This window comes from Panicum hallii, chromosome 2 (genome assembly GCF_002211085.1).
Source record: "Panicum hallii strain FIL2 chromosome 2, PHallii_v3.1, whole genome shotgun sequence".
NCBI lineage: Eukaryota > Viridiplantae > Streptophyta > Magnoliopsida > Poales > Poaceae > Panicum > Panicum hallii.
This window is the reverse complement of record NC_038043.1, coordinates 56903400-56915769: the sequence shown is the minus strand read 5'-3', so window position 1 is coordinate 56915769 and position 12370 is coordinate 56903400. Positions and strand designations below refer to the sequence as shown.

Below are 12370 nucleotides of genomic sequence, written 5' to 3'. Positions count from 1 at the left end.
AAAGGAAAGCATTTTCTATCCAATCACATATGATGCATAGGTGGGATGGTAAGAAAACTACGCGCGAGGCCGGAGGTCGTGGGTTTAAATCCTCACGGCCACGCACGCGTGAAAAATTTACGTGACTTGTGACTTCACACGTGTGCAAATCTCCTAAAGGTGACTAATTTTTTTTATTTTTTCTAGATGGCGCGTTGAGTACCAGCGCTGCGTCCGATACTAAACGGTCCTCTGTTTACTGCCGGTAGCCGGTACTAACCGCGCCGTACCGCCGGTACTTGCTAGTGTTATCGCATGCGCGTGAACATGCTAGCACTCCCCATGTCAGCAGTAGCCTTTATTGCGTCGACGTCCATCTAATTTGGCGGCGGCGGCGGCGGCTTGTTTTTTTTCTTCTTTTCCGCCGTGGCGCGCGGGATCCTCCTCCATCGCCCGGCCGGGCGTCCTCCGCCTAGCTGGCGCCGTCGCGAAAGATCGACATGGCGCCGAGAGCGACGCCCCGCTCCCCGACCGTGGATCCTTCTCGTGAGTCTGAGGCAGTTGAGCGTCCCGGCAGCGCCGCACCAGCGGCCGGCGTGAGAGGGATTCCTTCTCCTTCCCTAGAGAGGCTAGGGTTAGGTTTTCCGGCTGTGGCGATTAATCGATCTACCGACTGGGCGACTGGTGCGCAACCGTGGCGCGTGCGGTCCTCGCTCCTTTTGCACTTTCCTTTCTCGGATGGATCGGGCTGAGTTTCTGTTTTTTTATGGGCTGTTACGCTAGAAAGAAATATATATGGGCCGGTTGGGCTTCTTGGGCCTGAGATGACACCTGGGATCGGGGGAAAAAAGCTTGCTATGGAGCTGAAATAAAAACAAAACTTTTCATAAAAAGTCCAAATTAGATTTTGACTGCACACCATTTGGCTCGGATCTAATTTGGCCCTGGAAAAATGAATCAACATTCTATTAAAAAAATCATTATTTACTTAAGTAATAGAGCATATATACAATATGCATATGCTTCCAGCAGACAGCAGTACGTAAGTAGTATAAACTTTCTTGTCACACAATATGCATATGCACATATATATATATAATTAATTTTGAGCACACATACAACATATATAAACTTGCTTGTCACACAATACATCAGTACAGAAGCAGGCTCAACTCCAGCTTAGCGCGCGTCGTGCGCATGCATGCAGACGACACGTACATGCATGCACACAAATGTCGATCTGACAAATTATTCCTCATGTATAAATTAAAGTAGTACGAGTAAATAGTTGCGTGAAGGAGCATATATATATATATATATATATATATATATATATATATATATATATATATATATATATATATATATATATATATATATATATATATGCATGCACGCTCATGTTCCTGCCTTCTTGCATGTTATCTCGCTGGTGAGGATGAGGAAGGTTGAGCGGACACTGCACACGCACTTTACTCTGACGAAGGGGATAAGGATGTCTGGTATGGTGGGCAGCAGGAGGTTTGAAGGGGCAGGCACAAGAATAATGCCTTCTTTAGCATAGCGTATAAGGCCTTGTTTATACTCCAATAAATTTTTGAAGCCGGTAGGGCAGGATGGCGGAGGTGGAGGTGTTGGAGTGGGGGTCGGAGAAGGGGTTGGTGCAGGAGTTGGAGAAGGGGGTGGAGATCGGGTCGGTGCAGGCGTCGGAGTACGGGTCGGCGAGGGCGCAGGAGGATGGATCGGTGCAGGAGCCGGAGCACGAATCGGCGAGGGCGTAGGAGCATGGGCCGGTGCAGGAGTCGGAGCACGCGTCGGCGAGGGCGTAGGAGCATGAATAGGAGCAAGGATCGGTGCAGGCGTCGGAGTACGGGTCGGCGAAGGCGTAGGAGCACGGGTCGGTGCAGGAGTCGGAGCACGGATCGGCGAGGGCGTAGGAGCACGGATTGGTGCAGGAGTCGGAGCACTGGTCGGCGAGGGCGTAGGAGCATGGGTCGGTGCAAGAGTCGGAGCACGCGTCGGTGAGAGCATAGGAGCACAGGTCGGTGCAGGAGTCGGAGCACGGGTCGGCGAGGGCGTAGGAGCATGCGTGGGTGGCCGCGTCGGTGCAGGCATTGGAGCTGGTGTTGGTGCCCGTGTCGATGGAGGCGAAGCACGTGGGGGAGCGGGTGTGGGTGCCCGTGGTGGTGACCGTCCCTGGGCTCGCACAGAGGCCGCAAGCATGAGTGTCACGGCGAGGAACAGGAGCGCAGGGGAAGCCATGGACTTGGATGCCATGGCTAGGCTAGCTGCGGATGTTCTCAGCCGTGTGTGCCCCCCTTGAAGCGTATCGACCAGGTATTTATAGGCCACTAGGCCAGTGGTAGCCACCACGCCTATACGTGCGACGGTCAAGTTTTTTGCATGCAATGGCTCTCTAGCACACGGGCGATCGATCAGTGGTCGATGTTGCGAGACCCTTCTCTGAGATGGTATTAATTACGAGCGAGTACATGCCATGAACACAGTTGCCTCTTGTGGACTTGCATTGGATACTAGCAAGTTGCAGCACGTACAAGTACGTAATTAACAAGAATAATGCGCGCCTAACTTACGTGCTCATAGATAATATAATAATATAAACATATATATAATATAATAATAATAATATAAACACGTCTTCTTCTAGGTTTTTATGTTTTTTCAGGCGTTGATACGGTATAATAATATAACAATAACAATTTTGCTGAGTCATTATGAGAAAAGATGAGAGAATATTTTATGAGATGAGAGAGAAATTTCAGTCTTAGTAATTGTGTCGTAAAATTGTACGCCGAGACTATTCTTAGTGGGTTAATAGCAAAGTGTCATGCAGCGAGCGAGCGAGGGTGTTTGGCGCCTAAATAAAGCTGATAGTAGAGTGGTTTCGGAAAGCCACATGGAACACTGTACGTACTCTAGGTTAGACTTGATGGCAGCCGTACGTAGCTGTGCATTTTGCCCTCTACGTCCTCGGTACAATTAATCAACGATAGATGTACGCACGCCGGTATGCTATGTTCACTCCAGGAATTGAAATACCTTTGCTGCCACTTCCGAATCCCCTGATTTATTTGAGACTTGCTGACTTCATCTCAAAGTATAATTCATTTTATACGTATATTTTATTATACATCTAGATGTATATTATATCTACATACATAGCAAAAACTATGTATAAGAAAACCAAAACGAACTGTAATTTTGGAGCAAAGTACTGTACGTATTAGTTCTAACATCCAGAAAATTAAAGCTGCATGCTCAATCAGACGATCGGGTTCTAACCAAAAGGAAAATAGTTTGACATACATAACGGCCACGTGCCAACCGATCTCGTCTTGCCACAGCACAATCCCTTGATCGAGGCTGAAGAAATCCTACCTTTTTCTTTTTCACAATGCATGCATGGAGCCCAAAATTCAATCCAATATTCCAATTAATGGCTCATTGAGAAAATGACCCGAACACGAGTAATAATCGTCAGGCTTACCCCACCCGTGATCACGACAACCAACCCAGCAGGCCTCACCACGGCGTCGAAGTCCATCTAATTTGGCGGCGGCGGCTTGTTATTTTTTCCGCCGTCATTACTACAGAACTGCACAACAATTTTAAATTTGCCTTTAGTCCCGATCATATTTAGATTCGGGGCTAATCTAGTCTTTAGTCCCAGATCCAACGGTTTAGTTCTAGATCAATGGTTAGAGGGTGGAGAGGATCTTTAGTCCCGATTGGAGCCACCGACCGAGACTAAAAGTCTCTTTAGTTTCGGTTGGTTACCAACCGAGACTAAAAGTTCAAACTTTTCAGTTCCGGTTAGTAATACACTAAAGGTCCGGGACAAATGACCCTTTAATCCCAGTTTATCCTATCAACCGGGACTAAAGGGTCATTGATGAGTTAGTTCAAAATGAAAGCATCCCCACTAGAGTAAGATGTGCTACGTAGATGGAGTGGCAAATAGGTCAAATAACCTATGTAGGTAAGAAGTTTTAGGTTTGAGTCCTGAGTGTGAAATATTTTTTTTAACCGCACAGCCTTTAGTTCCGGATGCTAAAGAAGATAGGAACCGGGATTGTAGGGGTGTGTGGCGCGGGATCCTCCTCCATCGCCTGGTCGTCTCCTCGTGAGTCTGAGGCAGCAGAGCGTCCCGGCAGCACCACACCAGCGGCCGCCGCGAGAGGTGGTCTTCTTCTTGGCCAAGAGAGGCAATGGTTAGTTTTCCATCTACGGCGATCAATGGGGGGCTATTACAGGCCACGTGCGCGACTGCCATCTGAGTCATCACAGAAGCAGCATTGATATTTGGGCCGTCAGCCCATGTACATGAGAATTGCATAGAAAATGGATGGTGAAGAAAATGATCAAAATAAAAAAATCAGTAGTTTTTTTAAAAGAGTGTCAAGTAAAACTACGATTGCATTATGGTGTTTCTTATGATAGGATTTTAAAAATAAAACTATACTTATAATATTAGATGATTTTGTTTTAGAACAATTTTGCTGTGAAACTAGAATAATTATTCCGGCTTCACAATAAACTTGTTCCGACTCTAAAAAATCTATCTAAATATAGTTAAGTGTGATCTTATTTTGAAAATACCGTTGTTAGGAATACAACGGTATAATCGGAATTTGATTTAGGCACTTGGTTTAAAAATTATAGACTTTGGGGAAGTCCCACAGGCCTATCTATTATACGATAATTCTAAGATACGAGTGCTAAGTTGTCTTGAGAGGTACCGATACCTTCTCACAAAAATTAGCCAGGCCAAATTGTAGTGCCGAAATCGTTTATGGCTGCTGCGAGCTTGGCCTTGCTAATTTACTATCACTGATCCCAGAGATCAACCTTCAACCCTTTTTCTTTTAATTTTAGGAAGGCTTTCTCAGGGAGAAAGCAGGTTGGGGAACTGCTAAACGATCTAAAAAGAAAGAGATTGACTCTGACCTTTCAAAGCCCTATCTATTTCATCTGGTTGATAGTAGAAGGTACGTACGAAACCCACCCAATGCTTGCTTGTGTCTGCGTGCTGCCTCCCCATTTCTCTGCGGCCGATGCGATTGCTTCGATAGAAAATGTGGACCTCACGGACCCCTAGACGGGACAATGTATGTGCAGCTGCTCCATCGTCATGGGCTGCCAAACCGAGAAATCAGGTAAGTGGGTTGGCTTCTGCGACCTACCCGCTGGCAGCCGCACGCGCGATCAATCAATCTACCGACTGGTGCGCGCGCGCGACGGAGAGATTCCAACCGCGGGACGTCCACTGATAGACGCAGCAGGTAGACTATCTACCGTATCATTCAGAATAAAATAAAAGACTGGAGATAATAATATTTTAAAATAAAATAATACTATTTAAATTATATTATTTTAAATAGTATTATTTTATTTTAATATTATTTTATTTTAGAATATTATTATTTCAACAGATGATTTAGCGGCTAGACGTACCTGCGATGAATAGCCCCCTGCCAACTGTGGCGCATGCTGTACTCGCGCTCTTTTGCACTTTTCTTTCTCGGATGGATCGGGCTGAGTTTCTGTTTTTTCATGGGCTGCTACAATGGAAAGAAATATATATGGGCCGGTTGGGCTTCTTGGGCCTGAGATAACACCTGGGATCGGGGAAAAAAAACTTGCTATGGAGTACATCCGAATCCGACCGTCCAATCCGGGCAGGTTGTGAAATAAACCTGAAATAAAAACAAAACTGTTCATAAAAAATCCAATTAGATTTTGACAGTACAGCATTTGGCCTGGATCTAATTTGGCTCTGGAAAAAGTTAAACAACATTCTACTAAAAAAATCATAATTTACTTAAGCTATCATTTCACCCATGTATGACCCTGATTAAGTGAAGTTTTTTTTTGAAAAATACGATATTAGTACTCCCTTCGTATCTAGATGCATAGAAAATCTATGTTAATTTGCAAAAACGACCTATAATTTGGAATGGAGGTGGTACATTATTAACCATTGAGACATCGACTGCCGGCAAATCGGATGAAACCAGATCAGAACAAAGCTAAGGGCATAGTCCACCCAGTCCAGGCCAAACGGTACCAACCTATTACCTATACCAGCATTATGCTCAAGTGATCGCTAGGTTGTTATAGTTATCCGGAGATCCTAACGATCACACTTAAATTAGCCCCAGCTGTTGGAGAGAGAAGCATAAACTATGGTGTTCAGATGGTTTCTTTTCGTGTTAACTAACTGATCACTAGTTGTGATAGCCGATAGGAACAGGGATCTGGTAGATGGCACATGCAGTAGGTAGCTAGCTAGTTTCTGCAAGAAATGTTGCAAGCACAAGCTGGTCGATCGCGATGGATGAGACGGATGGAGAAGAAACGTATCGGTCTCTTGATCGACAAGCAGCTAGCCTTGCACACGCCCTGAACAAAGCCTAGATCTGTATGCATTAGGTCTATCAACCAGTATACAAGCACTAGTTGGTCGCCTGGCCAATAATGCTGACAGCTCGATTGCTAAGGCACACTCCTAGCTATATAAGCACACGTCCTTCATCCCGGGTACATCATCGCAGCGCATTCGATCGAGGAATCCACTGCACGCAGTGTGCTAGCAGCTAGAACAGGAAACTTGTTCGCATGCAAATGGCGGTCGTTCTTGTGTACCTCACCGTCATCGCGGCGGCCCTGGCCTCGGCGTTCGGGGCGGAGCTCACCGCGGACTACTACAGCGAGACGTGCCCGCCCGCGCTGTCCACCATCAAGCTCCTCGTCGGCGCGGCCATCCTGAGGGAGCCCAGGATGGGGGCGTCGCTGGTCCGCCTCCACTTCCACGACTGCTTCGTCAACGTGAGTATCTACCTGATCGGGCCACGCCACCATTCATGGCCGTACAAGTTAGAGCCAACGTACTTGTTCTGTAAATGTTGCAGGGCTGCGACGGCTCCATCCTGCTGGATGACACCGACGACACGATCGGCGAGAAGACGGCCAAGCCCAACAACAACTCCGTCAGAGGGTACGACGTCATCGACACCATCAAGTCGGCGTTGAACACCGTCTGCTTGGGGAACGTCGTCTCCTGCGCGGACATCGTGGCTGTAGCTGCTCGCGACTCCATTGTCGCGGTAATTAAGTTCACCAGCTGGACATCACTTATCCCTCCACTACAAATTGTCAAATAAATGTTGATTGATCGAGCCTATAAATAATTAAAGTGAATGAATGATCGTGTGCAGCTGGGAGGCACCTCGTACGACGTGCTCCTGGGCCGGCGCGACGCGACGACGGCGAGCATCGACGACGCCAACAACGACATCCCGACCCCGTTCATGGACCTGCCGGCGCTGCTGGCCAACTTCGAGTCCCACGGCCTCTCCCTGCACGACCTCGTGGTGCTCTCCGGCGGCCACACGCTGGGCTACTCCCGGTGCCTCTTCTACCGGAGCCGCCTCTACAACGAGACCGACACGCTGGACCCAGCCTACGCGGCGTCGCTGGACGAGCGGTGCCCGGCCTCCGGCGACGACGACGCGCTGTCGGCGCTGGACGACACCCCGACCACCGTGGACTCCGACTACTACCAGGGCCTCATGCAGGGCCGTGCGCTGCTGCACTCGGATCAGCAGCTGTACCAGGGCGGCGGCGGCGACGCCGACGACCTGGTGAAGTACTACGGCGAGAACCCCAGCAAGTTCTGGGAGGACTTCGGCGCGGCCATGGTGAAGATGGGCAACCTGAGCCCCCTCACCGGCGACGAAGGCGAGGTCAGGGAGAACTGCCGGGTCGTCAACCAGCAGTGAGTTGATATGTTGCTCGCTTGCATCCGTGGTGGAACGAGACAGAGCAGCTTCCGTGTCAACAAGGGTTCAGAGATGTTGCTGCCTGCACCTGCGCCTGCACCAGCTTCAGCAGCAAGATTCTATTCTGTAGTGTGTGTTTTGTACTGTACTGGCGTGCCTGCTTAATTTTAATTTGTGAGTTTTTTTCATGTATTTAAAATGTTTTAGCCGAGATGTTAGAAGCAGCAGTTATTTACGACGTACGTATTTGCTCCTGAACTATTTCTCTTTCTTTCGGAAGGGGAAAAAAAAGGAAGAACCTTTTTTCAGGGGTAGCGGCCCACGGTCCATGGACCGACCGCAGAATCCCAATCAAGGTCACGGAAAGCAAGTTGTTGGGCCGCTACTTGTTTGGTTTTGGTTGTTTGGTTGCCTGCAGAAGTAGTTGGCCTGCATAGTGTTGGATCCGAAATTCCGAATAGGAAGTTGGGCCGACCATTCGGTCCGTTTCGGTGCAGTTGAGTCCAACCGCTCAGTGTCAATCGAGTCTAGGTGTTTGGGTTCTGATCTGATTGTCGAAATAAATCATAAGAGGACGCAATACAGCAGTTGTGGTGCCGACTTGTGCAAACACTAATCAAGGCGAGAATATTATATTACACGTGTGAACATTTTTTTTTTTGCCAGAGGGAAGGCCGCGGAGGGACCTCCCGGTGCCAGCGCCGGGGCTCGAACCCAGATTGCCGGCTTTCGGGTTCACCAGCCCCTCTTACACGTGCGAACATGCCACGTCGATGCTCCCTGTTCCATGTAAGACTTGATGGATCAGGAAAGCGAGCTGGCATGCTATTCCGTTCAGCTTATACAAAGGCACAAAGCACGCATGCGCTATTAATTTGATGGTGGTTGTGGTGAGACCTTATTCGTTCATGTGGTCCTAGCTCGTATTTTTCGCATAATTAATATTTCGTTCCTACGAGTTGGCGGCGGAGCACGTGGTCCTGATCTGTCCCTGGGATCCAGTCAGCGGTCTGATGTTGCCCATCTTCACCATGGCCGTCACGAATGCGCTGGTGAACGCCGACGGGTTGGAGGCGAAGTTGCGGACGATGTTATCGGTGCTGCCGCCGTTGAAGAGCTCCTGGTCCGAGTGCAGGAGCCCCTTCTGCGACAGCAGGTTCTTGAAGTAGGCGTTGTCGAACGCGGTGGGCGTCGCCGTGTCCAGCGGCGCCATGACGCTGCCGCCGCCGGTCCGGGGGCAGCTCGCCCGGAGCGAGCTCGCGAACGCCTGGTTGATGTTGGTGTCGTTGTAGATGTGGTCTTGGTAGCTCGTGCAATGCGCCTGACCGATCGTGTGCCCACCTGCAAGCAACACGTACAATCATTGGATGAAAACTTGTGAGATAAGTAGGGCAACAGATCGATGAGCAAGGATGAACAACACTGGTGCGCACGTACCTGAGAGGGCAACCAAGTCGGTAGGGTTGAGGCCCAACTTGTCGTACCCTTCAATCAGCTCGGCGAGGCTAGATGTAGCGGGGATCAGAAACTGCAAAACCATGCTCGTGCTTGCAGCTTTGGGCGAGTCCCTTCTCCCCAGTGGAACACTCCATGACGGCCCTCCCAGCTGCCAACAATTACATACATGCATGAGTCGGTCAGCACAGCAGCCAACAAATACATCAGGTAGGTGCTCATCATCATCGTCACGCGCAAGTGAAGCAAGCATGCTCGTAGCTAAGCCTTATTACCGCGACGACGGAGTCGCGGGCGGCGACGGCGAGGATGTCGGCGCAGGAGACGGTGTTCTTGCAGATGGCCTCCACCTGCGCCTTGATGTTGGCGATGACGTCGAAGCCCCTCAGAGTTAGATTCGGAGGATCGTTCTGCTCGTTCCCCGCCAGCAGAATAGACGCATCACAGCCCTGCACAAGCGAGAGCATCATATATAATTAGTCATGGAATTACAGTTTCATGCTGCACACAGAACGTTACTACTGCACTGTCTTAATAAAGAGAAGAGAGAGAGAGAGACAGAGAGAGAACAAGGTGTGCGATGGACACTTGCTTGGACAAAGCAGTCGTGGAAGTGCAGCCTGAGCAGCGACGCCCCCATGCGAGCCTCCTTCGCCACCGCCGCGTTCACCAAGCTCTTGATGGTGGCCAGAGCCCTGGGGCAAGACGTGTCGTAGAACGTCGTCGACAGCTGCGCTGACGCCGCCGAGGCCAGCACCACCAGCACCAACAGGCTAAGGCAAGAAGTACTAGAAGCCATGGCTACAAGACCAGAGTGTTATCGAAGGGTTTGCAGGTGGCTTTGGTACTCAGCTAGCTACCCGTGGTCTGCAAGAGAAGGCTGCATTGCAGGCAAATTTATAGAGCCCATCGATGCCTGCAATGCCACTAGGGATCCCACAACATCCAAATCCGACGCCAAACTGGTCTCTGGATGCACTGCATTGCAGCAGCCATTGTCGTCAAGTGGTGGAGAGCTAGCTAGCCACTCGATCAAGGATTGACCAACGAACATGTATGTGTGATGACAGTGGCCTACAAGATGAATTGAAGATATGCTCAAAGATGAACTGAATTCATTTGTGAAGTTTCGTATGCATGCATTCATCCAAGGGCCACGATCGATGTCCAATTCGAAATAATTGCTATATGTCCAATTTCGTATGGATGCATCGCCCCGAGAATAGTATGCCAACAAGTGGCATAGCATTTCCATTTTCCAGCATGAAGAGGATCACGTACACGCAACTTGCTAAAATCCTACAATTATACTTGATGGAGGCTTTATTTACGGTAACTTTCACACGCTATAATAAAAAAAAAGAATTTCCTTAAAAAAGCAAAACAGCTTATTGACTTAATAATGATCACTACTACATTCATAAACTGTTTGGAAGATTTAGGGTGTGTTCGTTTCCTGAGGTCTAAAGTTTAGAGGGGTCACATCAAAGAGAATCTTATCATTTATAAGTATTAAATAAAGTCTAATTATAAAATTAATTGCAGAACCCCAGTGCTAATTCGCGAGACGAATCTAATGAGGTATATTAGACCATGATTAGCTGATGATTACTGTAGCATCAATGTTGCAAATTATGGATTAATTAGGCTCATTAAATTTGTCTCGCGAATTAGCACCCAGCTGTGCAAAAAATTTTATAAACAGATTTTATTTAATACTTTTAAATAGCAAGATTCTCTTTGATGTGATGGGTCTAAAATTTAGAGAGCTGGAACCGAACAGGGCCTTAGTTATCATGGCAATTTGTAGGCCCTGAGAATGAATAGGTCAAGGCCTAGAAACTGACATGTTAAACAGCAGATAAAAAAATAGTTTGATAGAATCTGACATATCCATATATATTTTCATAGAAACTGACATATCTATATTCATAATTTAATTGTAACCACTCCAAGCTTTTCTTTTAAAAAAATGTTATGGAATTGTTTCAAAGCCTACATAGGGTAAAAAGTTCTCTGACAATGCAACAGGTAATTAAGAACTGAATTGGATGGCCCAAATCTAGAATTGTAAAGTCACAACAGGTGGACAGCAACAAGAGATGACATAATGAGTGATTTCTTCATTATAAAATCCTACTGCAACTTGATAGAAATTAAAGAGTATTTACACGTGTATTGTGTTAAATAAAAACAAATCATGAAAGAGAGAGGAGCATAAAGATAAGCTCATAAGCCATTTAGATTAGGTTTGGGTTCCAGATTTATCCGCGAATTTTGTAACGGTTACGTCTCTATATTAGAAATGGTTGGTGCCAAGTGCTGGTCGAGGAAGACAGCCGGCATATGTCAGGAGCAGTATGTCCAAATAATACACTGCATTATGCATGAATCCGGGAACATGCATGTATGCCTCTTGCGCGTGTGGATTGAAGCACGTAACCATCTACTTATTTATGCTTTGATAACCAAGTACAAACAGAAGCATATTTAGATTAGAGATGCCGTTTCTTGGAACCAGATAGAGATATGGAGGACAGTTTAGCGATCCAATAGGCCATTATTTTCACCAGAAAAAAAAATCATGTTTCTCCTAAGTGAGTTTAACAGGAGATGGTTCAGTTCAAGTAGGAATTTGGAAAAATATGGATTTCTTTTGGAAATATGTATGTTTATATTTCAGAATGAGATCTTTAATCTAGCTAGTTACCGTAGCAGTATCATTCTTTTTTTTTGGCAGAAAAACGCTAGCACATGCATGTACTGAATTTTAGAACTCTGAACTCAAATGGACAGTTTTCTACCACATACGTTCGTGTGCCGACTAGTATAACCTGCAGTGGTCTCATCCGGCTAGCTAGACATTGACCTGGGTCCACATGAGTACACCACCGGCCGAAGCAGCTTGGACAAATGGATTGGACTGATTACGCAACGATGCCAGCACTTGCTGAAAAATCCATCCTAGTCTGACCCCATGAAGCCACGAGACCGTTGTCAGTTAGCATCGACATGATTAAACGATGCTGACACCTTGATTACTTTCCATCTGATATGGGATTTCTAAACATCAACTGGCTAACATTAGATTTCGGCAGGACGGCGGTTCTAACTGGTTTGGGCATGGTTCGGCA

At 47.3% G+C, this 12370-nt stretch overlaps 3 protein-coding genes across 3 annotated transcripts; 1 reads left to right on the top strand and 2 right to left on the bottom strand.

Annotated features, from left to right (window-relative positions):
• Positions 1-1073: 1073 nt before the first annotated feature.
• On the bottom strand, positions 1074-2282 carry LOC112882242 (vegetative cell wall protein gp1-like). Its single transcript, XM_025947254.1, has 2 exons — positions 1372-2282; positions 1074-1297 (listed from the first exon to the last, which is right to left on the bottom strand). The coding sequence occupies exon 1, from the start codon at positions 2254-2256 to the stop codon at positions 1378-1380; it is 879 nt and encodes a 292-aa protein (XP_025803039.1). The 5' UTR covers positions 2257-2282; the 3' UTR covers positions 1074-1297; positions 1372-1377.
• Positions 2283-6563: 4281 nt separating this feature from the next.
• Positions 6564-8027, top strand: LOC112882404 (cationic peroxidase 1-like). The gene is made up of 3 exons (XM_025947459.1): positions 6564-6828; positions 6912-7106; positions 7218-8027. The coding sequence occupies exons 1-3, from the start codon at positions 6619-6621 to the stop codon at positions 7779-7781; spliced, it is 969 nt and encodes a 322-aa protein (XP_025803244.1). The 5' UTR covers positions 6564-6618; the 3' UTR covers positions 7782-8027.
• Positions 8028-8385: 358 nt separating this feature from the next.
• LOC112882405 (peroxidase 66-like) lies at positions 8386-10130 on the bottom strand. Its single transcript, XM_025947460.1, has 4 exons — positions 9829-10130; positions 9512-9685; positions 9219-9387; positions 8386-9122 (listed from the first exon to the last, which is right to left on the bottom strand). Exons 1-4 carry the CDS (start codon positions 10033-10035, stop codon positions 8734-8736), a joined length of 939 nt encoding a protein of 312 aa, XP_025803245.1. The 5' UTR covers positions 10036-10130; the 3' UTR covers positions 8386-8733.
• Between the last annotated feature and the right edge of the window lie 2240 nt (positions 10131-12370).

Coding starts and splice junctions, on each gene's coding strand:
- LOC112882405 (XM_025947460.1), bottom strand. CDS start 10,035: ATGGCTTCTAGTACTTCTTGCCTTAGCCTGTTGGTGCTGGTGGTGCTG. Junction 9,388..9,511: donor CCCGCGACTCCGTCGTCGCG/GTAATAAGGCTT, acceptor AATTGTTGGCAG/CTGGGAGGGCCGTCATGGAG. Junction 9,123..9,218: donor CGACTTGGTTGCCCTCTCAG/GTACGTGCGCAC, acceptor TGTTGCTTGCAG/GTGGGCACACGATCGGTCAG.
- LOC112882404 (XM_025947459.1), top strand. CDS start 6,619: ATGCAAATGGCGGTCGTTCTTGTGTACCTCACCGTCATCGCGGCGGCC. Junction 6,829..6,911: donor TCCACGACTGCTTCGTCAAC/GTGAGTATCTAC, acceptor TAAATGTTGCAG/GGCTGCGACGGCTCCATCCT. Junction 7,107..7,217: donor CTCGCGACTCCATTGTCGCG/GTAATTAAGTTC, acceptor GATCGTGTGCAG/CTGGGAGGCACCTCGTACGA.
- LOC112882242 (XM_025947254.1), bottom strand. CDS start 2,256: ATGGCATCCAAGTCCATGGCTTCCCCTGCGCTCCTGTTCCTCGCCGTG.